This window comes from Cystoisospora suis (assembly GCF_002600585.1).
Source record: "Cystoisospora suis strain Wien I chromosome Unknown contig_5460, whole genome shotgun sequence".
In the NCBI taxonomy this organism is placed as follows: domain Eukaryota; phylum Apicomplexa; class Conoidasida; order Eucoccidiorida; family Sarcocystidae; genus Cystoisospora; species Cystoisospora suis.
In genome coordinates, this window is record NW_027158250.1 from 1 (window position 1) to 27197 (window position 27197).

General features: G+C 54.0%; 7 protein-coding genes across 7 annotated transcripts; 3 read left to right on the forward strand and 4 right to left on the reverse strand.

Moving 5' to 3' along the window:
- The first annotated feature begins 67 nt into the window (after positions 1-67).
- CSUI_009243 (uncharacterized protein) lies at positions 68-3640 on the forward strand. Its single transcript, XM_068069359.1, has 3 exons — positions 68-1263; positions 1583-1948; positions 2430-3640. The coding sequence occupies exons 1-3, from the start codon at positions 385-387 to the stop codon at positions 2499-2501; spliced, it is 1317 nt and encodes a 438-aa protein (XP_067918659.1). The 5' UTR covers positions 68-384; the 3' UTR covers positions 2502-3640.
- Positions 3641-4511: 871 nt separating this feature from the next.
- Positions 4512-14848, reverse strand: CSUI_009244 (tetratricopeptide repeat-containing protein). Its single transcript, XM_068069360.1, has 14 exons — positions 14022-14848; positions 13567-13793; positions 13081-13279; positions 12408-12580; positions 11916-12113; positions 11190-11449; positions 10258-10736; positions 9527-9654; positions 8485-8808; positions 7604-7944; positions 7048-7155; positions 6385-6561; positions 5492-5685; positions 4512-4753 (listed from the first exon to the last, which is right to left on the reverse strand). The coding sequence occupies exons 1-14, from the start codon at positions 14097-14099 to the stop codon at positions 4709-4711; spliced, it is 2931 nt and encodes a 976-aa protein (XP_067918660.1). The 5' UTR covers positions 14100-14848; the 3' UTR covers positions 4512-4708.
- Positions 14849-14870: 22 nt separating this feature from the next.
- CSUI_009245 (f5 8 type c domain-containing protein) lies at positions 14871-20999 on the reverse strand (the record flags this gene model as incomplete). The annotated part of the gene is given in 18 exon segments (XM_068069361.1): positions 14871-15381; positions 15440-15901; positions 16093-16401; positions 16461-16714; positions 16769-17132; positions 17187-17322; positions 17375-17528; positions 17584-17856; positions 17914-17980; positions 18037-18360; positions 18400-18708; positions 18761-18852; positions 18908-19413; positions 19469-19562; positions 19618-19956; positions 19991-20081; positions 20143-20226; positions 20240-20999. The coding sequence occupies 7 exon segments, from the start codon at positions 17439-17441 to the stop codon at positions 14871-14873; spliced, it is 2103 nt and encodes a 700-aa protein (XP_067918661.1). The 5' UTR covers positions 17442-17528; positions 17584-17856; positions 17914-17980; positions 18037-18360; positions 18400-18708; positions 18761-18852; positions 18908-19413; positions 19469-19562; positions 19618-19956; positions 19991-20081; positions 20143-20226; positions 20240-20999.
- Positions 14925-17627, forward strand: CSUI_009246 (uncharacterized protein). The gene has a single exon (XM_068069362.1). It carries the CDS (start codon positions 15956-15958, stop codon positions 16583-16585), a length of 630 nt encoding a protein of 209 aa, XP_067918662.1. The 5' UTR covers positions 14925-15955; the 3' UTR covers positions 16586-17627.
- Positions 21000-21523: 524 nt separating the features above from the next.
- CSUI_009247 (dna-directed rna polymerase iii subunit rpc31) lies at positions 21524-22816 on the reverse strand. Its single transcript, XM_068069363.1, has 3 exons — positions 22737-22816; positions 22183-22608; positions 21524-22028 (listed from the first exon to the last, which is right to left on the reverse strand). The coding sequence occupies exons 1-3, from the start codon at positions 22813-22815 to the stop codon at positions 21907-21909; spliced, it is 627 nt and encodes a 208-aa protein (XP_067918663.1). The 5' UTR covers position 22816; the 3' UTR covers positions 21524-21906.
- Positions 22817-23268: 452 nt separating this feature from the next.
- Positions 23269-24372, forward strand: CSUI_009248 (uncharacterized protein). The gene is made up of 2 exons (XM_068069364.1): positions 23269-23751; positions 24251-24372. The coding sequence occupies exons 1-2, from the start codon at positions 23362-23364 to the stop codon at positions 24284-24286; spliced, it is 426 nt and encodes a 141-aa protein (XP_067918664.1). The 5' UTR covers positions 23269-23361; the 3' UTR covers positions 24287-24372.
- Positions 24373-25316: 944 nt separating this feature from the next.
- On the reverse strand, positions 25317-26919 carry CSUI_009249 (uncharacterized protein). Its single transcript, XM_068069365.1, has one exon. The coding sequence runs from the start codon at positions 26288-26290 to the stop codon at positions 25922-25924; it is 369 nt and encodes a 122-aa protein (XP_067918665.1). The 5' UTR covers positions 26291-26919; the 3' UTR covers positions 25317-25921.
- Positions 26920-27197: the final 278 nt, after the last annotated feature.

The following is a 27197-nucleotide window of genomic DNA, read 5'->3' on the forward strand; positions in this document are numbered from 1 at the left end:
TATATATATATATATACGTAGTAATTCGATATTTCCAACGAAGAGACCGAGCAAAAAGGAAGGAAGAGGATTGGCTTTCAGCTATAATACTGCCTAAGGATAATTGGCTGACTTGTCTAAGAAGTCTTGGTAGGGCTGGATTCATTCTGTGGACGGAAAGAAGATCAGGAAGTTACTAGAGCTCCCGTCTAGAGCAGCCTTCTAGAATATAGGGATGATGATAGCTCGACCATGTATTGTTACGCTTTTCACTGCCACACGGTTCTATGTGCTCCTTACGTGTTTTGCTAGAATGATGAAGAGCGTGAAGCAAATCCGCGTGCTAGTAATGGCCTTACCTCTTCTTCCCCTGTCTCTTCTTCATCATTGTCTTCCAAAGCCGACATGGCTGCTCAAGACCCAGAAGAACTTCATCAGTTTCGTCTTTGGCATCGTCGGTTGAGACGCATTGACAAGGAACTCCAGGAGACCCGTAGCGAGGCAGCGAAATGCGCAGCTGAGGCATGGCGGGAAGGTAGTTTCGGGTGCCGTTTTTCTGCAGCTTCCGAGAAGGAAGACGAGACAGAATCTGAAGAGATGCCTCATCGCCAGAGAGAGGCGTACCGTAGAGGACATGGAGGTCGCATCGACAGTGGTGCCGAGGAAAGAGAGCAAAAATCAAGCCACCCTCCTATCGCGGAGGAAACTGATGATGGAAGTAAAGAAGAGGAAGAAAGACGGAAGACACAAAGTGAGAGACAGAGGAAAGAACAACGGAGGGAGAACAATGCCGGAGAGAGAGAAGAAAGGGAAGAGACCGGTAGAAAACCTCTTGCAACGAATGAAGATGGTATAGAAGAAGCAGAACAAGAAGAAACGAAGAAGGAAGAAATGCTGGCAACCCGATCATACCACGAGGGAGGTGGTGAAGCGAGGGGATCTATGAGTGAGCGTGCTTTGAAAGATTCCGATCGGAGCAAGGCAGACTCCAGTTTCAGAGGAAAGTTCCGGGGAGCTCCCGGACAGGATGAGAAGAAGAGAACGGAAAAGAAAAGAAAAAGAGAGGAGAGATGTCTTTCAAAGGAGAACTCTGTTGAAAGAGACCAACAACAGGAAGGGAGTGACTATACTTGTGGGACTATAAATGAAGAAGAAAAGAAAGGTACTGGAATCTCATTGGAGAAGATGTTGCCTCTACTTCGGTCGAGGAGAACGAGCTGTAACTGGGCACCAGACCCAAGGCTCTGTCGGGCCTTTGGCCTCCCCGATCCCTGGTCGAGAATGGTACGTCTCTCTATTAATCTGCCGTGGCTTGTAATGAGTAAACGTGGGTACGCTTTGTTTTTGGTAGGCGCGTCCCTACAAAAAGACATGCCCGCGCGTCGGTGGAGGCATATAGAGCTACTGCAGATTACGTATGTGTAGACTCGTTTGTATGTGTGTAGGAATATGTACGTATGTGGGAATGTATCCATGGGTTATGTAGTGTATTCATAATCTGTAAAGTATGCTAGGAAGTGCGATTCTTTCGGTGTTTTTGATATGATGCGCTGTGGTGATCGTTTTCTGCATCCCTGCTGTCTTGCTCTCCTCTTTGGCTTAGCCATTCTTCGACGATCGCAAGTATACAGCCGAAGAGCTCAAGGTTCTCCTCCACCAACGTGACCAGCTTGGGCGGCAGGGCGAAATGAAGGTTCAAGCTGGGTCCGATTCCGTTACTGCGGACACTCCTGAAAGTATCCCTCCGTCACTGCCGTCTGGTACTTCCGAAACTCACTCTGAAGTCGGTCGCTCAGTCTCGCCCCCTCGAGCCGCAAGGGCAGAAAATCACGACTCTGAGGTGGTCGGGAAGAAAAGTATCGGCGGGCCTCAGCACCCGCTGGTGATCCAGTCAGGCGTGATCACACAGGAACACGAAATGCCGGTAAAGACAAAGAGCTCTGTTATCCCTCCCGTGAAACTCTTCAAGGTAAGACAGTGTTTGCTCTGTATGGTTTCGACTAGAGAAATAGAGTTCCCAGTAGGGCACGTGGCGAAGTATCGGAGAATCGGTGAGTACATTCTTTCGTGTAAGGACGAGGCATGGCTCTACGGAGACGGGGCAGAGGCGGACTGCTTCGGATGGTGGTATTGTCTGGTGTGCGATGGAGGCTTCGGGCACCCTGTGTGATTTTTGACTCGCCTGTGGGCAGGGATGAAAGAGTATGTTCCTCTTTCGTTCAAAGGAGTCCTTCTGCTGCTCTTTGGCTTCTAATTCACCAGGCTCTTCTTATTGCTCCTTACCCGTTGCCTGCTTATCCCATGTGCAGTACGCTATACATATTTACGTGTAGCGGACACATTCATAGAGGGACTTCGTCTCTCTGCTGTGAAGAAGTCTGTGGTGCTGGTGATGCACTGCGTCCTGCGAATGTTATTGCTTGGTTCAATAAATGCGATGTTTTTCCCAGGCCATCTTCGATGCTGACGCAAGCGGAACTAGCAGCGACAGTAGCGATGAGGAGGAATCTGACAAAGAGTGAAGGGGGATAGCGTGCGCCCTCGGGGTACGTAGGCGGCTATCCATTGCCGCCTTGGCCCTCAATCAAACAGACCTCCCACCGTAGTTGCGGTGTCCGGTGTGTTTCCTAAAAAAACTTTGAACGAATGCCTTACTTTTTCGCGAATGTCCGCAATCTCCTATGAGGAAGAGGCGAATGGTGGCTTCGGTTCTCTTGCTGTGTTCTATGACTTCCCACCTTGAGGCGGGAACCGGCCATAGTACTTGTTTTCTTCGGCTTTGGTACGCCGGTGAGGAGACAGCCGTACTACGCGAGTCTGCTGGCCACACTACGTTTAGATACTGGCGGCCGCATGGGTACCAACACGGAGACGTCCAACAAGCACAGCTTTTCCAATACTTAGGCCCAAGGCATTCTGGACTTTGGCCTGTAGCAAGACTTTCTCGGGCAAAGATCGTCAATATCCACCGTGTGTTTCGGGCAAAATATACCGTGAAAGCAATCGCCCCTGCCCGATCAGGGAGCCGTATTAGGAGCGAGGCTCCCCCTTCTCTGACCCAGTACTGATTGGCAGAGCCGACACTATTCGTCTGTATACAAGAGAAGTTACACGGGCGCGGTCTGTGTACGAAGCTAACTAGGGGCAGTCTCGAAAGAAATGAACACGGAGTCGACCCCAGCGATTCTGTGGACGCGCTTGGTGCTGTGGCTACGGGAGCGGGGCTTTGACAGGCTCCGGCAAGCAGCTACCCAGGACACTTGGATAGAAAGAAACGTGGGGATCTATGTAACATTATTGCGGGTGCTTCTATCTGTTTTTGCTGGGTGCAAGATGAGTAGTGTAGTTCTCGCCAGCCCTTGAAGATGATTTTTCCCTAAAGTACCGGATCTGTAGCCCGATGACACGGGAAACAACGGAAACGCGTCCTATGCGTCTGGTTGTATTGTCCCCTGTTTTGAGCCGCCACCTCCAAAGTTAGCTTTAGGGTCTCCTTCCAGTCCTCATGCCTTCGGTCCACCGGTAATGGATGCATAATGTGCCTTTCTCCGATTAGAGGGGAGTTAGATTCTTGTTGACTGATGTCCGAGTGAACGAAGACTTTCCCTTGTTGCCAGTTTCAAACTGCGAGAAACTCTGCTGGCGTTCTTACTTTTTCCGCCACTAACCCATATAAGCAACCTTGCCCACTGGCGTATATCCGGGCACTGGACGACCTCCCGTGCTGCTCCAGAGTGCCAACGAGAACCGTGCTTGATCTTGTAGAGATAGACAGTAATGTCTGGCAACGGCTAAGAAGAGCCTACCAAAGCTGCCATAAGCAGAAGAGAAAGTACATCGCTGCATTGCGTCTTGGCGACCTTACTCTGGCATCCCAACGATGGTTTCTCCAAGAAGAGGAGACACAACCAGGGCGCACCAATTAGGAAAGCGTCGTGCCAGAGTAGCGCTTGCGGTTGACTTCTCCCGCCGGAATTCGTCTGCAGGGTGTTCGTCAGCATTTGCTTATTGCCCAGGAGTTGTCTGCCGTCGCTGCCCGCAAATGCCTACTCAAAATGAAGGCCCCAATGCAGCCCTGGCACAAGAAACACTAACCGGCCGAGAAGCCGTAGACACGACCTTCAGACGACACTGCCACGCCGTCCACGCTGAAAGCGACTGAGTGAGTGGACGAATCGTGAAACGCATATGTCATCGCGGCACGAGGTGCGGAAGCGCTCGCGGATAGAAACTCAGACGTTTGCCGCAGGGAAGCCCAGCCTTACTCTGGATGCCAGTCTCCTGCAAGGAGAAAAGCGCCTGAGCCCCAGTTAGCTGCAAGTTCAAGTGCGTAAGGATTTTCCGATAGAGCGACCCTAGATTTTGAACTTCAAGGTGTGAAACCTTCCCTGTTGGGGGCGTGGCCCGTAGCAGTCGTTCAGAACTGCTTGAGTTTTCTTAAGCTGTCAAAGCAAATCTCCTAACCTAGCGTTGTAAAGGAAGGGAGACAAATACAGTCCGGGAATATGCTGCGGAACATTGGCTGCCACGCAGGAAGCACTGCCGCACAGAGCCCCCCACAGTCACACCCCTCAAGAAAAGACTCCACAGGTGCAGTGGAAGAGGAATACAACGAGGTAAGCTAACAGCTTTCTCCCAGTTTAGTAGAGCTGGCACCCGGGAAGCTTCCTTTCTCTGAGGCGTCACATCAGCGAGCTCAAAACAGGAGACAAAAGAAAAACTGAGAGGATTACGCAAATGCTTCAGCAAGAGGAAAGCGCTGTCTGCAAATCGCCTGAGTTCAGAAGACCACACAAAAGAAGAAAAACCACGCAGTGAATGTGCAATACCGGGCACGTCGACTTCCCAAAGAAAAAGCCTACTTTCCCGTGCCGCGCTGGCCAGCCATCCTTGTTTGTACGCAATCCACGATTCTTCCAATGCGACCGATGAGTGTTTCTTCAAAGATTACAACCCTCGGCACTGAGAACAGGCCGACCTTATCTTAACTGCTTGTTTGGAAAGACAAGTTTTAACACGCCTGTCGACCTTGTCAGAGATATAGCTGTGTGTATCTATATGTTTGCTTCGCAGGTGCGCGGGCTCTGACACGTATCAGCGTACGGAGTCAAAATACGAGCTACTTTTATTTCTGCAGCTCGAGAGCCACTGCATGCGCCCACCTCTAGGAGCTGTGCTGATCCCACGGCTTCTGTCAGAAGTTAGCGGAGGCGTTTCACAGAGACAAGCTAAATAAAAGCACGCCTTGACGCTGCTTCGGTTGCCAATCTCTCCTTAGATGGAGAACTATAGATTTTTTTCCGGCGTATAGAACGCGGGCGCCTCTCCCTATCTGCCTGCGCCGCGCCCCCGAGTTCATGGGTTGTCTCCGCACTCGCATACCAGCGCCGAGTCGAGTTGGGCGTCGTTGACCCCCAAGACGCATCCCTGAACCACGGAGAGGCGATAAAAAGCTACCACAAGAAACGCATGTCAGTCGCACTTTTTTGACTGCCTTGTCGGAAAAACGTACCTTTAGGGATTCCAGCGTGGGCCTGGCCGAGTCGTGCTTCACTAGGGCTTCAAAAAGTTGCTCGCACTCGCGGAGTGTCGGCATGCCTTCTAATCTGAGAGCGTCCTCGCCCCTTCCTGCCGGGAAAGCCTGGAAGGCGAGAAAGGGGAGGTCTGCAGAAACGGCTTGTTTAGTAAACGTGAGTGCTTCAACGGCTGCAGAAATACAACGGGCAAAGCACCAGTCTGCTGATACAGCTGCGCGTGCGGATCTTGGAAAAGCCCGACCTCAACTCACCTGGTTACCGGCCAGAAGAGAAGTTCAGCTCAGCATAAACGGCTCTGGACATGCGGTTGCAGTCCCCGAACGGACGATGTCCTAGTTGGAAGGTAGCGCGCCAAGTTAATGTGCACACTGCGGACACGTTTTGAGCCGCACAGTCCCAGTGTCCTCGTCACTCAGTACCGCTCTGCGAGCTGCAATGTACTCAGTTACTAAACTACGAAGAGGCAAAAGGCAATCACGCTGACGACGACTGCCCGGTCGGGCACGAGCTTGCTACGACTATGCGGCCGGCACTAGCGTACTCCACCGAAGAGTTTTGAGAAGCAGGCACACCAGGCACAGTGTCATCCGACTGCGGTTACATGACAATCTAGCCATAGGAGCCTTTTAGCTCCGAGAGCTTTCCTGCCAGAAGAGTTGACTTGCGATCTGGCTGTGTACAAATCTCAGTCCGGCAACTGTACTCGCGTGTCGGCAGTAAACGTGTGTGCACTGTGCTACAGACAGCGCTGCTACACGCTGCATGACCAGAAGAGAAATTTTGAGCTTCCATAAAATCAGTTTCATGCCTGGACAGGGCTCTGCCTTTAGACGAGAGTGCCGCAGAGTACTGGGTCACACAACCGTACCTGCTCTACGCAACTTAAAGTCCCAAGGTTTATGTGTGCACGCTTGTGTGAGCTCCCGCCAGTACTGGTCACCGGCCGCGCGCAGACCTGACGTATCCTGTACTGGCAAACCGAACAGCCTATCCATGACCTCCTTGGCTGGCTCACGCAGAGACTCTGGAAGATCTTCCCAAACAGCTGCAAAAAGGGTAAGCGTGACAGGACACCACTTTCCAGTGTATTCAGGCCTTAGCGCGGGCCACTACGCCATGTTCGGCGGAGTCCTCAAGGCAACCGCGCGCCTGAATAACGGACCTCCGTTGAACGGTGGGGTAACGTACCACCCCGTGGGCGAGGCCATGCTCTCGCCGCCCCCTTTCCCGCCCTCCATGAACCGCTGGCAATACTCTCTCTTTCAGAAACGAGACAAGTAACATGCACACTGGTCGGCCAGTTTCTCAAAGCCATACAAGTTCGCATTCTGAACCGCGACAAGGTAACGGCTGCTGAACCGCGAGCACTCTCGACGCCGTGCTGTTAATGGAAAACAGAGATGAAGATCACTCCAGCTTCGAGGACGCTCCGCGCTGGTACAGCAGCATGAACAGTATACCAACAAGTACTCCGACGTCTTGTCTCTCGCGGTTCTCTAAGACGACCGATTTTTGAGAGTAGCATCCTTACCATTCCGGGAGAAATGAGTCAATAAAGGTACAAGGCGCCGCGCGAACTTATTCTGGCCAGTCAGCCTCCAGAGTCGCGCACAGGCAAGCAGCATCGCGGCTGTCTTCTCTGAACAAAGTAGAATACGACGGGAAGGCCAGCAGGGCAATAGCGGTAAGTGTGAAACTGCTTCCCCTTGGTGGTGGTGCAGTTACTCGAGCAGTAGCTAAAACGCGCCGTAGAAAAAGTTGTGGCCATGGATTAGCCAAATGCAACGGAATACGGACGAACCGGGGACACCGCCCCAGGGCGGCGATCCGCCCGCGGGAAGCTCCTTCAAGAGGAAAAGCGCGGCTTGGGAAGGAAGGCTAGCACGATTGCAGCAAGTGTACATTGATACTTCCGTCTGTATACGAGTGCTGTGTCTTATCAGTCAGCATTCACACTGGTCGGGCTGGCAGAGATAGCAAAGACACACACTCCTGTCCTACCGTCTGCTGAGATTCCCGGCGAAGCAACGGAGTTCACACCCCGTCACGGTATAACGATTTCACGCGAAAGTGGTTTTTCGACTCACTTTTCCGGGCAGCAATGTGATAGTGAAGAACGTGGGTATGTTCACAACCTGTGGCCCCGGCATTGAGAAGCTGGTCAACTATCTCGCTCGCTGCCTCCAGTGGGTTCTTCTCGAGAAACGTTGATCCCGTGGGGTCTTCTTTAGTTGCTGCTGCGTCGGTAGCAGATGCCGTCGCTTGTCCATTGTTGGCCTGCTGACGAGTTTTTTTCTTGCCGACTTCAACTTTAAGCTGCGCCTCCCGTTCAGCCTTTGCTTTCTCACGAGCTTGTGCAAGATCAATATCGCCATCATGAAGAGCGAGATAAAGACGCACGGATCGCCGCGCCGCCCGGCGGAAGAAGCTGAAGGAAAAGCAGAACGCGTTTGAGGTGTGGTCAAGTTGCGAGGACACAATTACCTTGGACGAAAACTCAGGCAGGCGATCGGGCCTAGCCGACAGTACGCAGAGATGTACGCGACACCCCATGCCTCAGCTTTCTTCGAACTCGAGCGATAACAGGTCCCTTCAGACACGTTCAGCTGTATACAGTTTCACCCGCAAATGGCCTCACCGTCAGCGGTATCTCTCCAAACCGAGCTTCAACCAGCCAACGCGAGTCGCTGACGCGTCCAGAGATAACCATCACATCTCGAAACGGCTCTAAAGCCGGGTGTATACTTGGCTATTGATTCTTGCAAGGCCAACACGGGAATGTGCTATGTGTCGGAATGCCACACCGGTTGTATCCCACGCTCGCTCGAACCATTCTTGCTATCTGAGTCGGAGCTACTCTCTTGCTAGAAGCGATGAAGCGGGACTCGTGGGTACACACCGCTTATGCGAAGCTGGGAGGAAGTTCAGTCAATTGATGTGACAACAGGCAGCATTGCCTCCAACTCACGCGTGAGATGCAAGCTTATCTTGCATGCGGAGAAACGAAACGTAGGCGCGGTAGGAAGATTTTCGGAGACAGTACGGATGAAAGTCGAACTGGTCTTCCTTGATGTCGCGGAAGTGCCCAACGACAGCGTTGAATTCGTAGAGTGCAGGACCGATGGCTCCGCACCGCATGTGCCGCTTGCCCATTTTTTGCTCGAACCACATGCACTGCATGCTGTGTAGCCCGTCTGCATCAGACTGTCGACTGAAGAGCTTCGCCACATTCACCGCCTCTTCAGCTCGATTAACCCGGAGCAGGTAGGAACACGCTTTTGTATTGAGGTACCTGTCACCAGAGCAGAACAGAGCGCGGCCCGTTCACGGCCACTCCGCAAGTCGGCAACTAGAAACAACATCCGCTCTCCACAGAGAACTTCGAGTGAATGCTGAGAGGTCTCGCTCTAAACGGGAGCACAGGCGGAAGTATGCTCCCTAAGAAAAGGCTTCCAATTGTTGCTACGGAACATGTTCACTGTGACACCCCCCAAAGGCGGCTCTAGAAGCCGAAGAACCGGCTCTCGGATAAGCCAGTTAAGGAGAGTAGGCGGTACCCAAGATAAACAAAAGTGAAGAGATACCACGTGCAAAAGACTTTAGGCGGCCATGAGGAAACAGAAGTACGGAGTATAAAAGAATCAAAAGCTATATGAGCGTACGAGCGCTGTACTCTGTACAGAGGCACGCATCAGCGACCCGCCTCAACGGGGCAAAGAATGAAGAGACCTGACAGGTTTGTGAGAAGACGCTGCTTGAGTCTGCGCTCGCTGAATTTGGCGTCCGAGAGAGCACTAAGGGGCAAAAGTGTCTATTGTTTCGTAGGTATCGAGAGCGTAAGTCTGTCTGGACAGGAGAGATCGACAGCCAGCTGTTCCGTGTCAAGGACTGAGCATCGGAAGCAGCCTCTCGCACAAAAGGAAGATGTCAGTCGACTGGTACACAGAAGTTGAGAATCCCGCCGCTTCGTGTGTCCCTCATACACAAAAAGATGGCACGGCAATGCTTACCTGTCCGCAAGATCAAGGCTCCTTGCGACCTCGTGCCATTCGCAAGCCTTGGCGTAGGCGCCAGCATGCTTGTATATACGGCCTTTGACCAGATACAAATCCACCAGAGTAGGTGTGTGCTTGATCGCCTAACAACAAAGAAAACCACATCTAGGAGGGGCTCGGGGTTTCATGAAGAGCAGCAAGAGCAACGACGACTAAAAACAGGGACTACAGTCGCGAAGCTGAGGTGAGAAAACTTGCGTAGGATGCCGAAGCGCATTAACGTGTGTAGTGGGGTAGTCCCAAAGGGACTGAAAGTGTGTGGCCCGCGCCATGGCAGCACTGGACCAGCAGACCAAGACGTGGGGGCGGTACATGGGCTTCAAGGGACACGGATCACTCCGACTCCACGCCTCCGCTGCGCGTGAAAACCAGCTAGGTGAACACCAGCGCCCAAACAAGTACGCACTACCCCGTAACTGCTGACTGACAAGAGGCGACAGCTCTCACTGAAGTAACACTTCGTATAGCTAGGCGTGTGGTCAAGGTATATACTGCAGGCCTGCTTCGCACCGGAGGTGCATTCCACAAGTACGCCGCTGCTGTGCGGACGAGAAACCTGACAAGGACAGAGTGAGGGAAATGCCCTGGGTATCAGACTTTCACCGTCGCCATCTGCTTCATTATAGTATCGACCCGCCCCCGTCTTACACTTCGCGGACATTCTCCCCTGCTGGAAGGACAGTTACCTTCTCAACGACGGCAAGTGCCTTCTCTGTCCAGCCTAGAAAATCGTAGTGCTGAGCAAGAAGCATATACGTGTAAACGAGGCACATGGGCATTTCACCACCCTCGGGTCGCTTCTCATGGAATGTGTTTCCCGATGGACTCTCCAGAAAAGCCAGTTGAGAATTCTCCTGGTTTACGTCTTCGCGCTTTGTTACTTCCAAAGCAACCGATCCATCGGCTGTTCCTCCGCCCCCCACCGGGCCGAATGTGGCCACGTCTTCTCGTTCTAGGTGATACACGTACGACTCGAGGAGTGCGGTAATCAGTGGTACGCGTTCTGGAGTGTAGAGGCGTCGGAGAGAAGAGAAGAGGGAGACCACGCCCTTGCGGAGCGCGGGCCGTAGAAACGCGTCAAGGTGAACTCGGAGTCTCTCGCCAGTTAAGAAAGAGAGGACAAGATATGACGGAAGAGAGCACTTGCTGTGCTCAGATGTCAGATCTGAACAAGCACGGCGTCACTCGAACAGCAAGGCAATGACAGGATAAATGCCAGGCTTTCGAACACGGGAGAGTTGATCCAACACCCGGTCACACTTCCCCGTAGGCACATCGTTGCTTCCGCCACCCCAACAAACAACGCTGCTGAAGGCAGTACACCTTTGTGAGAATGCGTCGTTGCCGGATTTTTTTTTCACCCTACTCTCCATGACAGAAGAAATGGAAGACATGTCGCAAAGGGACTGCCCCACTCGGGCTGTCCGTGAAGTGCACTGTAGTCGAGTCTCCCTCTGAGAAGAGTGTAGCCAAAGTAGGGTTAACAAACAGCCTGAACTCATAAAATCCTTGCTGATCTAAACAGCTGTCTTCTTTCGCACTCGTGAAGCAGGCGCAGGAGCCTCCCCAAGTCGAAGGGGCCTGCTGACCTTTAGCGCGATCTTTTTCCTCTACTAACCCTTAAAAAATCGTATGATTTTGTCTTGCTCCGCCTCCGTAGGCATCCGAGTAATCACAAAAAGCGGAACAGGAGTGCTATTTCGCCGTCGTTTCCACCCAGTGAGCGGCATGATGGAACGGTCAATCTGCTTGCTCAGTCGACGGAAAGCCTTGAGAGTCTCCGGAGACAGAAGCCAGCCTGCTCGTCCCTCGCCAGTTGAAGCCAGGGAACCCGGGAGGATCTCTACGCAGGCGGCTTCGCTTAGGCTGCTATTAGAGCTGCACGACAACTCAGCGCCCAAGTGCGCAAAAAGTTAGTATCGGCACACAACTCGAAAGAGATTTTTTCTGCTGGCACCGCAGTTGCATATCTGAACAACTACCTTATCTTGCAGAACCCTACAGTGGGCAAACCCTGTCCATGGAACCCAAATGAGAAACGGCGACAAGAGAACGACCATACTCACTAGCCAACAAGAGGATGCAACTCAAACCACGCACTTGGGATAACTTCGGGTGTCAAGCTGTGCTAGCTAACAGTTTCTGCTACGCTTTCTTGCTACCCTCATGAAGGACCGCCCTGGTCTGAAGGGGACGGTTTAGAACTTAGAAACATCCATTGGTGGTTTATTCTGTGCAGTGCTGGGGGTGCTGATGCCTCAGACGGTTGCACTTTTCTCGGGACTTCGTGTGTACGAGACCAGGAGCGCGTCCTGTTGCAGATCCGCATAAACTGACTGCTCACCATCTGGTGACCGGGACTCTGCAGAGCGAGCTCAGCTCCTGATCTGGATGGCAGGCGAGCAGACACAATGCGTAGACCTCATTGTCTTTGTTGCGCCTGAACAGCTCCGCGTATGCGTCTCGGGCATCCCCGTGCCTTCCAAGCTGCAGAGCCAAGCGGCCTTCCATCTCAAGCATCGACACCTTATCAACAATCTTCCTATACACGGACAGATCAAAACAAACACACCCAGCTTCTTCTTTTGCCCGCGAAGCTACCTTGGAGGGCGCGGATGAAAGATGCGTCCATTTTTGTCGTGTCGAACTTTAGAAGAGCCCAGGCAGGCGAAACAAGCAACCCTGGACATTGCGACAGATCGCAGGTGCTGGCATGGAAGACAAACAGTCGATCAGACGTCAGCCGCTCTATTCCGCGAGAACGCGGGAACGGCGCCGGTCGGAGTCTGCAAGCTCCACCCTGTCTAGCGGGGGGGAACTTCCAGATCACGCTTACTGTTCCCGTTCTTTGAGGTATCCCAGGCAGTCTTCAAGCCTGCCGCTTTGTTCGAGGATGGAGGCACTGTAGAGGATGATCTCGCTTTTGTCAAAAGCGTCCATGTCACTGGCGTCTTCGAACTGCTTCTCCACCTCAGCAAGCAAGTCGTGGGCGACGTCAAGTGAACCACACTGTTGAGTCGCAGGTGACACAAGGGACCGTAATCGCAGCGTACTGGATCACGAGTGCGGACGAAGCACGCATACTCCGCAGCTGACAGCCGTAATGGCGCAATGCACCCTACTCATCTGCGGCAAGCTACGGTAAACACCGCTGTGATACGCTGCCGAAATCAGATAAAGAAAGCGCTCCCCATTTCCCACCTCGAGATGTTCACTTTGGCTGAAGCGAGAGCCAACAACGCTTGGAAGAGCTTTCCGGAGGTGTCAGTGAAGGTAGTATAGGAGGGAACGGCAGTCTGGCATAGGAAACGTGGTATGCCATGAAAGGCGAGAAGAATACAGGAAAAGAAGGCTTTTTGTATGGCCTCAACTGCCCTCCACGCGCCTAGGTCTGTCACACTGATGAGAAGTCAGACAGGACGAAAAGAGAGTGTCTACGGCCCCTATTCCTCCTGCGACTCACTTAAGTACCCGATACAGCGTTCGCGCCAACAACAGCGTACACTCACAAGGTGGTTTGCTAGAGCAAATGCTGTCCATTCTCGTATATGCTGCGAGCGGATAGCCAAGATCTGCCTGCGAGTCTCCCGGAATCCCTCAAGGTTTCGTTCGTGTATCTGAAGGTTACTCAAATCCCTCAAGATTTGGAAGTTTCCAGGACTGAGTCGCACCGCTTGGCTGAAGCACTTTGCGGCCTCAAAATAGTCCCTGCGACGAGTGGACACACACACTCCCGCACGGTGAAGAGATTCACCGCAGCCTTCTTCGGACCCTCCCTGTGACAAATACGACCGAAACCGCTCTCGGCCAATGTCCCTTATGCGACGGCAGTTCGGCCACAGACAGCTTCCGCTTCCCGTCCTGCACAAGTCCTCAACTCCTGACGCGCGATGCACGTGGCGAAAGGTCTGAAGATCTGTTTTTGATGTCTCGAGAGATTTTCGGACGCCTGGCAGTGAACCAGCGGGCGAAGCCCCGCGTGCCACAACGCTTACTTGTCAGCTCGGTATATCAAGCCGAGGACGTGCCAGCAAACATAGTTCTTCAAGTCGGCGCGCAAGCCTCTTTTGGCGAGGTCATACGCCTCTTGCTTTTTGTCTGGTCGGATGTTGGAGAGAATAAGCCCTTTCATTGAAAGGGTCTCCCCGTGTTCCGGGACTTTCTTGAGAATTAAATCCGCCTGCTTGAAAGCTTTCTTGAAGTGCTTGTGCTCGTAGAGATACTGAAACGCAGCCAAGGAGCCATGAAGCAACCGAGATCTCTCAATGACGGAGGGGTAGTCCGGCCGCCCAAGTACACGAGCAAATTTGGCTGCTTTCGAGAACACCGTCCTTTCTGTATCTCGAGTATGCCAACGACGATGACAGATCACGAACTACCTTCTGCAGGGACGACGATGCGCAAGCCTGGAACAGTGGGCTACCTCTCGGCAGGCGGGCTGGAGACTCACCACCATATTCTTGAAGAGTGAGTGCTCCTTGCTCGGCAGGGCATTGCTGCCGGTGTTCGGTAGTCGAGTCTTCGACATTGTGCCGAGGTGTCGCCCAGGCTTTAGAGCCGAGTTATAGACAGCGCTCGGGACAAAACGGCGACGCTCGTGTCGCACCGAGACGCTACGCACAGAACCTGGTCGAATACGAAGCCTCCGATCGATGGGCCCTTCCTTGCTACCAGCCGCTCTACCTCAGTCCCTCGGACCCGCTTTGTCGCCGTCTCATCCAAAACAATCGAAGAGGTCGTGTGAGCGCCCCCGGTTAAGCATCGCATCGGGAGCGGTAACCACGTGAGTTTCATTAGGTATTGGCTGGGCCTCGGGGCCCGGCTGTAACACTGCGTGCCCTGCTTGTCCACGAGGCCTCTCAGCTACTTGAAAAACCTCTTGAGATGAAGCTGGCTAACATCTGCATAAGTCGCTTGCGCGGGGACAATCGAGAGCCAGCAGTCCGGACAAAGAATCGCATGTGCCCTGCTCAGCCGGGTACGGTGCAGATGCGCCTGCTCAGGTTAAACAGCTAATAACTGTCCACACTCAGCACTCGGAACAGCCTGAGTTGATGTATTGAAGCTGAGAGTTGATTCACAAATTCAAAGTGGCGACACGACCATCAGAATTCCCAGTATTCAGAAGTCCCACTGTGGGAGACCGAACATGCCAGTGCCGTCGCATCTTGTTGGCTACAGACGGGCCGCTCAGCAAGGAGACCAGAGTTCGAAGGCATGCATGCGGGCATGCATCGTGATACACGCTGAGAGCCGACAAACAGAGAAATATCGGCCCCTGCAGTCTAGGCTTCGTAAGTTAAAGCTCCTGTTGCTCCTTTGGGGTGAAGTGCTTGGCGCACTGGAATCTGCACTCCTCGACTTCACGTGCTGCAGCATCTCTTAGGAGCTCGGCGCTCATGTTCTCTAGTCCCTCCGACGGCGGGCTGCTCATGCAGCAGAGCTCGCATGCTTCCTTCTCACATGTGCTGTCTCCCTGAAAATACGATGTAGTGTGCCCTTCCACAGTACTTCTTCGAAAAACACATACCGCTTGGCAGTGTGCCGCCGCCTCACCGAGGGCAGTCAGGCATTCTGCCACTCTTTTGACCAGTCCTTTTTCCTGCTGCTTAGCTAGTGCGTCATTCCGTCTGCACGTTCTCTCGCACTGGGCTCTCTCGGACTGGGGTAGGAGGCTCGTCGTGTAGTTGCAGCACTCCGTGCAGAAGTCTTGCGTGCAGGCGACTTGGCGGAACACTGGCTCCTTCGCGAACATGCGCTGGCACTCGTCTCTGCGGTGAAGGATATGGACGTTGGCCGAGCACGGATGCCTGGTGGGAGTGTAACTGCAGCCGTCGGGTGCTTCCAGATGACGGAAGAAGTCCTCACCATGCTTTCGTCACAGACACTGCTGCAAAGACACTTGCGGACGGCGCGACTGCCTCTAGCTTGTACGGTGCAAGCTGGATAGAGTCAAACGCGACACCGCCGCAGTTGTAGGCCGAGAACCCGACCATGCCATCCCTTGTCTGGCCGCCAAGTAAATCCTCCGCGGACAGTGACGTTACGGAACCGTCCGGGGTGTGTAGCCGGGCGTAGATTGTGGACCCCTCGAAATTCAGATCCAAGCGATGCCATTGATTCAGACTCATTGTCGCAGGGGTACGAGCGACGGTTCTTGGACGGCCCGCGGATATAGCTCGAATTCTCAGCCTGCGAGACATTTTCTTCGGCGTACAGTCATTTGACTTGTGCGGCAAACGGTCCTCACTCGTTAGACGCCAATTCCACCACCTGATATTCTTGGGGCGAGTTGAACCGGAAGATACCGCCCACAATCCCACCAGTGCACTGGGGGAAGAATTCGAACGTAAAGTAACCGTTCTTGCCTAGAGGGAACATTTCATGACGGCTGGCACGTCGAGGATAGTCGTCCGCTATAGCTTACAGAGTCTGTTGCCCCCGAGCACCGCATTTGTGCCAATTTCAGAGGAGCCCCTCACAGCGTTCACTTGGACAAGGGCTTTGTTTCGTCCCCCTACGTTGTCCTGTGAACACCGTGAGTCGCTGTCGTACTGCCGTGTGTGGTGTACTGAGGAGGACGTACCTTATAAAGCCAGGAGCCGACTGCGCCGGTGGCATCTGCGGCGTCAAATTTGCGGTAAAGCGAGTTCGGGTTTCCGAAGAAGGTCTCCGAAAAGGTCGCGCATCGTGGCGCTGCTGGAGCCGGATTCCTGGTGGGTACGACGCACTCGTGTGCCTCCACCTCAAGTCCCTCAAAGAAGACACCACCGTCCATGCCGGACGAGAAGAAACCAACTGCACCGTTCAGAAACCGTTCATCCAAGACGCTGCCACCGATTGATCGATTTCTGCGGTGTTGCAGCTACTGCTAGCTTGTCAACCTTACCTAAACACTTCTGTTTCCGTTGCCCCCTCTTCTCCGACGCAGACCCTGTTTACACCTTTCCGTGTCTCAATCCGTACGTTGAACCATTTTCCCTGAATGTAGCCACCGTCCCTCCGCTCGGCTAGGATGGTAGGAACCCCGTTCTGGATCCGGAGGAGCCGCTTGACACCCAGAGTTTGGTTCATCCAAAGCATGAACATATTTTTGAAGTCTCTCATCTTGAATGCCACGCCGACGGTGCCCGACCCCACTGCCTGCTCTCGGGTAGGCTGAAGGGCTTGCACGGGCGTTGAGACCAGTAGACTTACGTAGAATGAGACACGAATGGTCGAGTCGTAAAAGCGCCGCCCGCGAACCATAGCGTACGTTCCCTCGGTTTCGGAGGTCCCGACAATGCTGCTGGACTGTCCGAACGCGGCTCTCCTTCCGCTGATGGGTGCGGGTGAATATCCCCACGCACTGGGTCCGTGCTTGGCTCGCACGCTATCAAATGTCTCAAAGTAGTCCTTAAAGGGCATGGACCCAGGATATAGCTTGAAGGATTCGAATCCCGTTTGGAGGATGTGGTCGCCCTCCAGTTGCTCTAGCTTCTGATTCAGCTGGTGAAGAGTTTGAAACATGTCCCCGGCCTCTCGAAGAAGCCGCGAAGCTAATTCCTCGGTGCCAACAAACCTGACAGAGGTGTCGAAGTACGGGAGAACGTGTCTGACCGTCCTAGGATCTTACATTTCCAAGGCCTGAGCCAGCTGAGCGCGCTGCAGCTTCTCCGCTGGCTTCAGTTGCTTCCGTGCCGCGCCGACGACGACTCCAGCTTCGTCCTTCGCTTCAGTAAGGATTTCAGGGTCAATTCCGTGCATCCTGTCTGAAGCAGGCAAATGAGTGATTGAGATGAACTTTCGACGAAGTTTGCTCACCAATAAGCTGCACTGTTTTCTGCAACGCGTCTTGCAGGTTAGCGTCAACCTGGACGTCGGCGGGCATCTGCGCGGGGGTGTTATTCGTTTCCGCTGACTCCTCAAGAAATGACGTCGAGGTCCCTGCTGCTTCAGCAGGCGGCACCGGACAGTCCTGTTTGGGCAGCAATGGCCTTCGGGGTATGGTCCATCGTGTTGGTGGGGCTTACCCGGAACACGGTGCCAAGGCGAATGCTTCCGATGGGTGCGGCGCCCGGCGTCCGTTCAAGGGCAGACGCAACAATTCCGTTTTGAACCGAGCCTTCGTATGACTTGCGAGGAGACTCAATAGAAACGTTCACAACGCCCCCGGACTTGATCAGGCCCGCGTGAATAGCCGCCCGGCAGATCGAGCTTGTGGCAGCGTAAACCCCATTCGAACCAAACACAGGCAAATTGGTGTCCTTCTCGCAGCCAGCGGGGCACTGGACAACGACGTTGGTCTGAACACAAACCAAGCGGTGTTGTCAGTCACCCGTGCAGGTTGAGCAGCTCCTCACATTCGTAATCCCCTTAAACGCTTCATGCCCGTCCGCTGTAGTCTCACAGTCAATGTCGATGTCCGGGCTATACCAACAATCATGAGCCACGCGCAGACTCGATAGAATGGAGCGATGCCTTACGGAGATCCTTCTCCCTCGCTCGTATTCGTTGAGCAAACCACCGCAACGACTGGAGCCGAGGCCAGGTCAAAAAACGACGTTCTGTCGCCATTGAGGCCGAGCCCTGCATGGAACGACGGAGCGCTGTGTTGAAGGTTGACCGGATCGTTTGCCGTGGATTCTGTTACCGGCGGTGTCCATCCCCGCCGGGGAAGAATCTGGTGAGGACTGGGCCAGAAGCAGGGCTGTCAAGTCGGTAACTCCGTCGTTCAAATCCTGAACCAGAATTCCATGCACCTGTCTACCACAACGCACTGAAGCGGAGGCTTTACCCGATACTCCCCGCTGCAGGCGCCGTCGAGACATCCGTAGTCAAATGCCAACGGCACTGCTCCTTTGCCATTGAGATTGAGCCCTGGTAATCTTTCGGTGAAGCAGAGCCGCAGAGAGGTCCAGGACAAGAGAAAGAAACTCACCCATCTGTAACAGAGCGACATTGATGCTCTTAAAGTGCTGTGGACTCTTCAAGACCATCGGCTCTAGTCCCACACTTGCGCAGGCAGCGCGGATCCCGTCAAGAGACACAACTTCATCGGACGTAGCACCAGGCCTCCGAGGCGGAGTTCCGTTCCATAAGTAGATTGAAGTCCCTGTCGTCATATCACAGTACACCCTAAGCGGCTCCGTGGCGCACTGGGGCATTATCCTGGAAAAGGGCCTCAGTGTTTGAGCCGCAAGATCGAACAGTCCATTCATACCAATAGAACCCGGACACGGCCGACGAGTCGCGGGTCTTTATCGCGTAGCAGTCGTCAGCGGGCATAACTGGAGAGTCCCCTGCAAAATTAGCGGTAGCAACGCTGGTACTGTCCCTCTTCGGTACAGAACTTACCCTCCGTGATTCCGGCTCGAACGGTGCTATGGTGGATATTCGCTGCAACAGTTGACTGAAATTCACCAAAAATCTTTCCGGATCTTCTGGCGGCTCTCTTCATCCGCTCAGTGAACTGCATCTTGTCGTGCCGGCATCCTTCCATCTGGGGAACTAGAGTCTCGAGCTCCTTCGCCTTCTCACTCAGTCCCTTTTGTCGCAGCAGTATGTCCTCCTCCATCGAAGCGATCTTATCCGCTAGGGCGGGGTTGAAACTGGTCACGTATTCAACAAAATACTTGTCCCTGGCATCGTCCGAGTTAGCCGCCTGTGTGCAGGGCGCCACGGCAGAGGCCAGCCGGTTCGCATAGACGTGGACCTCATAGATGCCATAGAAAAGAGCGTCATCACTTCTTCCCAACCGAGGATGTGGCTTCAGCATTCTGATCTGCACGTACTGCGCCTCGGGCGCGCCCAGTTCATCCAGCGTGTCGGTTGAGGGGTTTGCAGGGTTTGTTGCTTGCTCTCTGGAAAGGGATCGCGTTGCGGTCCGGAATCAGACGTCTCCCGGCACTGACTTACACGTATCTGTTTCCATCTGTACTGGTGAAAATGGCGTACGACAAAGCAGGGAACTCCCACTGGATGCGCACACTAACGACCTTCGTTGGTTTGCCTGATCGACAAACTCTGCTATATTGCTAAGCTGTTAACGCCTGATCGCCCTTTACCTAGATTAATTGTCAGAGTCACTGACTCGTCGCCCGCAACTGGACCGGAGCGCCAAGAAGTGTTCGAGTCTTTATCGATGGCTTCACCAGCCCCGTGAGCGGCATCGCTACTCTTTGAGGTTGTTGCCGTCGCACCGGCGCCGACAATGACGTCTCCAACTCCCGGTGAGCTTCCGTTCACATCCTTTTGTGTGAGACACCAGGTTCCCGATCTCTGGAGTCTCATCTGAGAGTTCCCCTCAAATGTCCAGGATGACCGACCGTCGCCCTCTTCCAGAGCGCGAACGCAGTCACTCAAAACAACCCTGCCACCGTCTGTGCGGACGCGGTGAGTGTGCCCTTGGCAGGCAGTGGGAAGAGAAGCGTCACCCACCTTCAGTGTTACCGTCTTGCAGTGTCATGCACTTAGGGGGATTGCTCCTTGCGCTCACAATCTGCATTTGAGGAGTGCTATACCAGAGCTCCTGCAGCGCTAGTCGCGTGGCCACGCCAGCAGGGGATACATAATGACAGACTAAACCGTACCCTGCCGTCCCCCGCAGCTAGTGCGGCTGCGCACGAGTCCAGTACTACGTGGGCTCCTTCAGTGCTTGACTTCCCTGCCTCTACCTAAAGCGCGTACACCCTTGACGACTCCAACTGCTACCCAAAGCGCGGTGTAAGGGCTTGCCTGAATGCACATCTCTCCGCTAGGGCTGGTTATGCCTCCAACAATCATAAGGAGAGGTGCCCCGGCTCCGAGTGGCCGGATGTCATTTATCCCGTAAAAGCCGTGAATCTGCTTTCTCATGCCCAGTACGACGACCTTTGCATCTTCCGGAGCAGGGAACAAAATTTCCTCGTCGTACGCCGCTGAAACACCAGGATTGTTCCCTTTCTCATCCGGGACCTGATTTAGTGCTTACCATCGGAGCTTGATGCTGGTCGCCAAGGCAGTGCTACATGGAAGCTGCTCCCATCCGGAGAGACCGCAACTTGCACTTCCTGAACCACAGTGTCGTTGAGGTGCGAGAAAGTATGCCGAATGTGGCTGGCTTACTCCGGGTGCATACTGCCACCGAACCCTCACTCCCTTGATCTTGCCCGGTGTCGCCAGATAGCCCGTCCATGTCACTGTACCACCGAAGCGTGTTATGTGCACGGCACTGACTAGCGCGAGTTTTCATACCTTCCTCGTCATCCGGTAACCCTCCGGAGCTGCTCCAGTAACCTGCTCCTGGCTGGATCGCCCGGTGCGCATCAAAATCAGTCCCCTGCGTAGAGGTAGCGGAACAGTCATTAAAGACGTAGAAATCAGAGGCCTCATGCTGTGCGGAGCAGAGGGCGATGGAACCCAACACCACTAGAAGACCACACCAGGAAGCCTTCATTTTCGGTTCGGCCTGCAACTGGCTACTGCTGGGAAACCCTTCTTCAGCCTAGTTGCAACTTTTTCTCGGGACCCAGTGGGGGTGTTGTGAGATTTGTTGGTTGTCCCTTCAAGGCCTGTAAAGGATTCACCGGCGGCGCCTAGGCTGCTCCGAGGCGCGGTGTACGTACACCCCCTTGGCGACTGCTGAGAGTTTCGCAGCAGTTCGGCTCTTGTGTGTGTGTGCCGCCACATTCAGAACGCTCTCAGGTATCGCTGCTGCCCCCGACATGTGCTCAGATTGAACTAGCTACAATCACAAGCCCGCGTCCAGAGACAACCCTCGCTGGACGAGACGCCAGTGTCAACCACGGGCCGTCTCGCGACACGCGCGAGGGTCTACGATGCGCCGTGATGGCTCCTTTCTCATACTGCAGTCGGCCAAAAAAGACAGGAAGCGCCTTGGCAGAAGGCCCCTCACCGGCCGCACCCAAGAGAGCAGAGCCGGTACACCCAGTTCCGCTCGTAGCAAGGCCTGCATCCCCGACTCCGACAGATAAGTCGCCTTGACAGAGAGCTCCTAGCACTTTGCAAATACTCCGGGGTCTGCACCACTCAATGGGAGTCTGGGCACAAAAGCGTATCAAGATGTGAATGGTCCTCTATGCAACTGAGCCGGACAGAATCTGCCTAGTCTGCTATTCAAGATGCACGCTAGGTCACGCAAGAGGAGCACACGGCACTGCTGCACCGTTCATGAGTTCGAGCGGCACACGAAAACCACACATGATTTGGCTGAAAGGAAAGACAAATTCGGAGATAAAGATAAAACCAAGTGCTTGAAGCAATCGTTTCCTGTCCCATCTCTGCCGGCGGGGCAACAGGACTCATGTCGCAGTTTGACTGGAAAACTTCACTCCGACATCACCAGCCGCGCAAGTTCAGAAAACGCCGCCGTCATCTGCCTCGTCCAGGTGATCGTCGAGATCTTCGTCCGCGTAGTAGTCATGCGCGTAGTCGTCACCACCAAAATCTTCAGCATCCTCGGCTGGAAACATCTCTTCTGCACGGGGAACGGTAGCACAGCGCGCACAGCCGCTTTAGCTCTGATCGAACTATCACGCGGTGGCTGTTAGGTTCTCAGGTACATGGCAGACAGGAGACTGCAATCTTGTGGCTATCTGCAGGATTACTTGAGAATGCGAGCCCGTACCTACCTTCATTGCGCTCCTCAGTGGCTGGGTTTCTTTGCTTTTCGTCGCCACCCTTGCTTTCGCTCTCCTTCTGCTCCATTTCTCTGAGGCGCTGACGTCGGGAATCTGAAGCAGATCCCTTGAAAATTCCTCTTGTTGGGCGTACAAGCTTTGACTGAAGAAGCTCGGGAGGAAAGAAAACTGGGTCGCAGTGGGAGATGATGGCTTCTTTCTGAAGTTCGAGATCGTATACCTGTGCCTGGAGCCTGTTAGAAAACTTCATCACCTCACGCTTGGGACGCCGATCATCAACTCGGAATTCCGAGCTGCGCCAGTAGTTCGAGAGAAGACGATGAATCAGGACGACAGTGCTCATTTCCCTGTCCAATGGCGCTGCTCGGCGCAGTTCTGGATTTGGAGGATAGGGCGGCTCCTCGTCGACAACGGGGCCTGACACGAAGGGTGCAGCTCATGAATGCGGCGACATGAAAACGGGCGAAGCGTGAATGGTCAACTGTGCTCTGTTTCTGAAAGAGATTCCGGCCTTTCTTTGCAGAGTGCTCTCCTCTGCCACTTACCTCTTCGGTCGACTCCATCTCGGACCCAAGCCCTCCCAGAAAAACCACCGCCTCTCCCCCCGCCCCGAGCCGCTCTCATACTGCGAGCCCGAAGTCAGCTCTCATGCTCATTTTCAGCTGCACAAGCTCGCACACCATCGAAGCATTATTCGACCGAAACCTGCCTCGGAAAGGAGGAATGGATGCGTCCCGCTGCACGACACTTCTTCCAGTATCGGCAATTTCTGTTAAAGAACGCTGCTAATCAGACACGGCTAGAGCTTGGGCCAGAAAGCCTACTATCGACATGCGGCCCCGTTTCTGCATGCGAGGGCTGCGGACTGCATGGATTATTTTGCAGCATGCCGAAAAAAAAAAACCCGGGTAAAAGTCCTTCACACCCGTTGCTGAGGTAGCGATACACGTGTTTTTCCTTGGCGTTTCCTACTTGCATCTGAGAATCACAGGTAATGCTTTACGTGCGCAGCAGCGGGCATGACTGCTTTCCCCACGGCTGGATCCTGCACCATCTTACTCCCTCTCTTTCGCAGAGGGCGGTGTGCGCGTTTCTGACGCATGCACGAGGAAGCTACCGTTTTCAAATCCCTTCCGTCTTGCGGCCAGATTGTGTTTCAAGGCACACCGCATGAAGATGACAAAAAAAAGGGCACGGAAGGTGACGAGCAAGGCTACTTCCCGGGAGCCAAGCCCTACCGAGCAATGTGCTAGTACGAGTCCTGGAAACGCTCCGCGTTCGCAGCGCACCTGTGATGAAAAGTTAACAGCTGACGGACCTTCTCAGACGATGAAGGAGGCTATCAATGCATACATGGAACAAAGGTTTTTATCGAAGTTCGCGCCGAAGCGTGCTCGCGACCGCCGACTCCGGTGTACGAAAGCCCAACAAGAGCACCGCCACCGCCAGCATCTTAGGATTACCAACCGGAAGTCCACCGCTTCGTCAGCGGGCCAGGCATCTCGCCCGCCGCACCCGTACTCCAAGTCATCAGCGCCTGTAGCCTGGGGCCCCACCCAGGTAGTCGAGAGAGTGTGTACTGCGGTGAGCTTGTTTCTGTGCTGTGTAAGTGAATCCGGCTAGCGTAAGTGATTCACTCGTAAGCTAAGTGGTCTGTCCTGTCGAGGGAAGCTCGTCCAAAATTCACTTTTCATTTCTACACGCTCCCCTTTCTTCTTACAAGGGATCGTAACACCGTGGCAAGCTTCATGCTCCCCGAGAAATCCCGCGTTCTATTACACTTTCTTGTGGAATTACAATGACAAGACGGTGCCTTCAACACTACCAGCTTCCTCCCGTTTGGCCCAAGGGTAGTTTTTCGCGAGTGAAAGATTAGACTGGGTAGACCGGCAACGGCAGCCTGGGAATGGAGATTATCACTCGGGGTGCTAATTCAGTGGTTCCGATTGGAATCGCTGCTGCCTGTAGCTATTCGTTTCACCGGTGGACGGGCTTCAACACCGTCTCTCGGGCCGCTTCTCCCGAAAAGGCTGTTTCAGTGTTCTGTGTGTCTGAGCAGGCCTTGGAGGAACTCGTCCCTGATTTCTCTCGCTAATTAGATACTGACCACCATCAGCGAGGAGCCGACCTCCCTGTGCCTTCCTGGACACCTTGTTTTTGGTCCCCAAGGACGACCAGGACCGTGCGAGCCCGACTGCGTTTCGTTGCCCTTGATCTACTGCCGGACGGAGGGGGGGGGTGCGCTGGCCGGTCGTCTCTTTCAGCCAAAGGAATAAAACTGAGTTGTACCGCCGAAGCTCGAGCTGCAGCCCGTATCCGATACGAGTGCACGCCCTCGTCGGCGGATGTGCCGGAAAAAAGCTGCATCCCGAGGTGCATAAAATCAGGAACACTCCAAAAACCCACGAGGAAGTTTTGTCCGCGACTGCGGACTTTGTTGAAGGGTTATGAAGCTACGCACTCCTGCGATCGTCGGGGGAGTTCGTACCTTTGTTGATACCGAACCGTGCTTGACACGTGCGAATGGTCTAAGCCTAGTTCCCTCTTCGCAGTTCCTGCCACCCGGATGGCTTGTGTCCGAGTGCAGGTGGTCTACGACAACAGGCAGTTCAAGATCAATGCGTAGAGGCGAGTCTGCTTGCTGCATCGAAGCAGCTGCCTTTCGTTTGTTTGTCCGAGGCAGCGCACGAGTCAGTCTGATGTAAGGGAGGAAGCGCACCCACGCGAAAGAGTGTTCATCTCCCGGATTACGGTTGTGTGGGTGAGACCGCGGACGAGCCATGGCAGGGGGATGCGTCGGTCCACTGCTGGCACGCAGGAGTACACAATTGAGTCCCCCTCTCGTGATCGAGTCGCTACAGAACGTTCAGATCTGTTGCACCCTTCCACACTGCCCTGCTTCGAAGGGTGGAGCAGGAGACAGGAGCTTCGCGGTGCTGCTAGACCTCTCGCTCTTCTGCTGTTTTCCAGCTGCCTGCGTCAGCGTTCGCTCTCCCCGGTGCAGCGGATGAGTTTACCAGTACCAACCTGGAGCCAGACGCCCGCTCATGCAGTCGAGGGGTTCATCGACAGAAGCAAGCGTCACGCTGCCACACTGAAAGCAGTAGGACCGATAGAGAAGGTATCTAGGTATCTGAAGACTCCATGCCTGTCTGCGACAAGAGCAACCGGCATAGTGCAGTGGAAGTGGGTAACACCGTCAGAGAGGACAGCCCGTCCGTGGGCTGAACTCATCTGAATGCAGCACGGAAGCTCATTGGGACTCACTCGGGAATAGCGACCGTTCTTTCTCGGACTTTGATGCTGTTTTTGTACTACTACATGAAGTTCCGCAGACAAGGCGCACAAGTGCACATTCGTGGACAGCCGTTGTTCACTAAAATACTCTGGACTCCGAGGTGTTTACCAGTGAAGGCCGAGGCCGTAGAAACATAGAACTTTATCGCCCATCTCTGCACAGCATGGGAGAGTACATACAGACTATTGTCCCAGTGAATAACCATCTTAATAGTGCTGTCTCTCTGTCCCGCTCCTGGCGACGGCTATCATCGGTACTTTTCAAGACAGACAACCTCTATACTCATTGCTGCAGAAGCCAGACTCCAGCTCGGGTGCAAGAAGCCGTGAGAATTGCAGAACTCCCGCAGGGCCTTTTCCACAGCGACGTGTCGACTGCACGGTGACCGAAGAAGCGCGTTCTGTCAGCACGGAAGCTACTGACAAGAGGCCATCAGGCAAGTGACGGCCGCGCCTTCACTAGACCTGGGACTTCGCGAAGCGGTTCGATGAAGTTTGCTGACGTGGAAATGCACGCAACTATAGTCGGCCCACCGAGAAAGCCCGCGCCTGATTTTAATGTGCAACGGCTGGTGGTAGTACCTCCTGATCTCTCCGCGCACAAAGCCTGTGCTCCCTTGACACTCAGGACAAACCACAAATCCAATACCGACATCTGAATCTTGCGAACAGCATCTCGACCCAGTTCTCCGCCCACAGGGGAATCTGTGATACGTCTACGCGACAGAAGAGCCTTGACACGCGTCATCCCGAAAGCCATATGCTTAGCTTGCAACGTTGACTGTTCAGTCTGTTGACACATGCTGTTAGTGTAAACAGCTTCCTTCCTCTAGTTGCCCGCTGTTACCTTCTTCACCCTTTTCCTGCTCGCTCTTGCCCCTCATTCTGCTCGCATCCCGGCAGAACTGAACCATCCAGCGTCTGCCTCCACTTCACAAGTCTCCATCTTCTCTCTCGCCACCAGTTTCGCTGGACGCCGTCCCGTCCCAAAAAGGTGCAACTACTGAAAAATGCCGGCTGCGCGTCTGGGGTAACGAAATCAGTTGCCAATCCCCCTCTCTAACAATCGACTGATTGCCGCGTTCACATCTCCGCCTGTTTCCTGAAGAGCCTGAAGGTTCGCATCTCGGTCGATAAAGCCCATCTCCCGTAAGGAATCCAACTGTCTCGCGAACCTGATGCACTCAGCAGAAATAAAATCCAATTACGCCTGCCATGAGTATGAAGCCACGCTCCATCAGTCACAGCGTAATAGGCGAAGATCCCTCTGCCGGGCTTATTGCCCGGCATGACGCGCTGTGACCGAGAGAGCTACAGTGAACCAGATGGATTGATCAATTCCCAGCTTCCTCAGGTGGGACTCGGCAGTGTCGGGATGTTTGGATTTTCTTGTCGGCCTAAGCCCTAAGCCTCCGAAGAACCGGACGCATGTATACGAAGTGGAAACGCCGGGGGTATATTCCTGGTGCTACTCGAACGGTATTAGGTGGTCAATCTGCGATACCCTGAATGGTTAGCCATCGAGGTCTCAAGGCTGAAAAACCGCAATACTATCCAAACCGGCTTGCGTTCGTTTGTTCCGCTTATTTCACTACGGCTAGCCCCTTCGGATACCCGCGGCCGGCAGGGGAAGGATCTGGCAGCCCGCGGAAGATATCGAGTCCGTCCCTCTCTCCTGTACGGGAAGCCGCCCCGCCCCCCCCCCAACC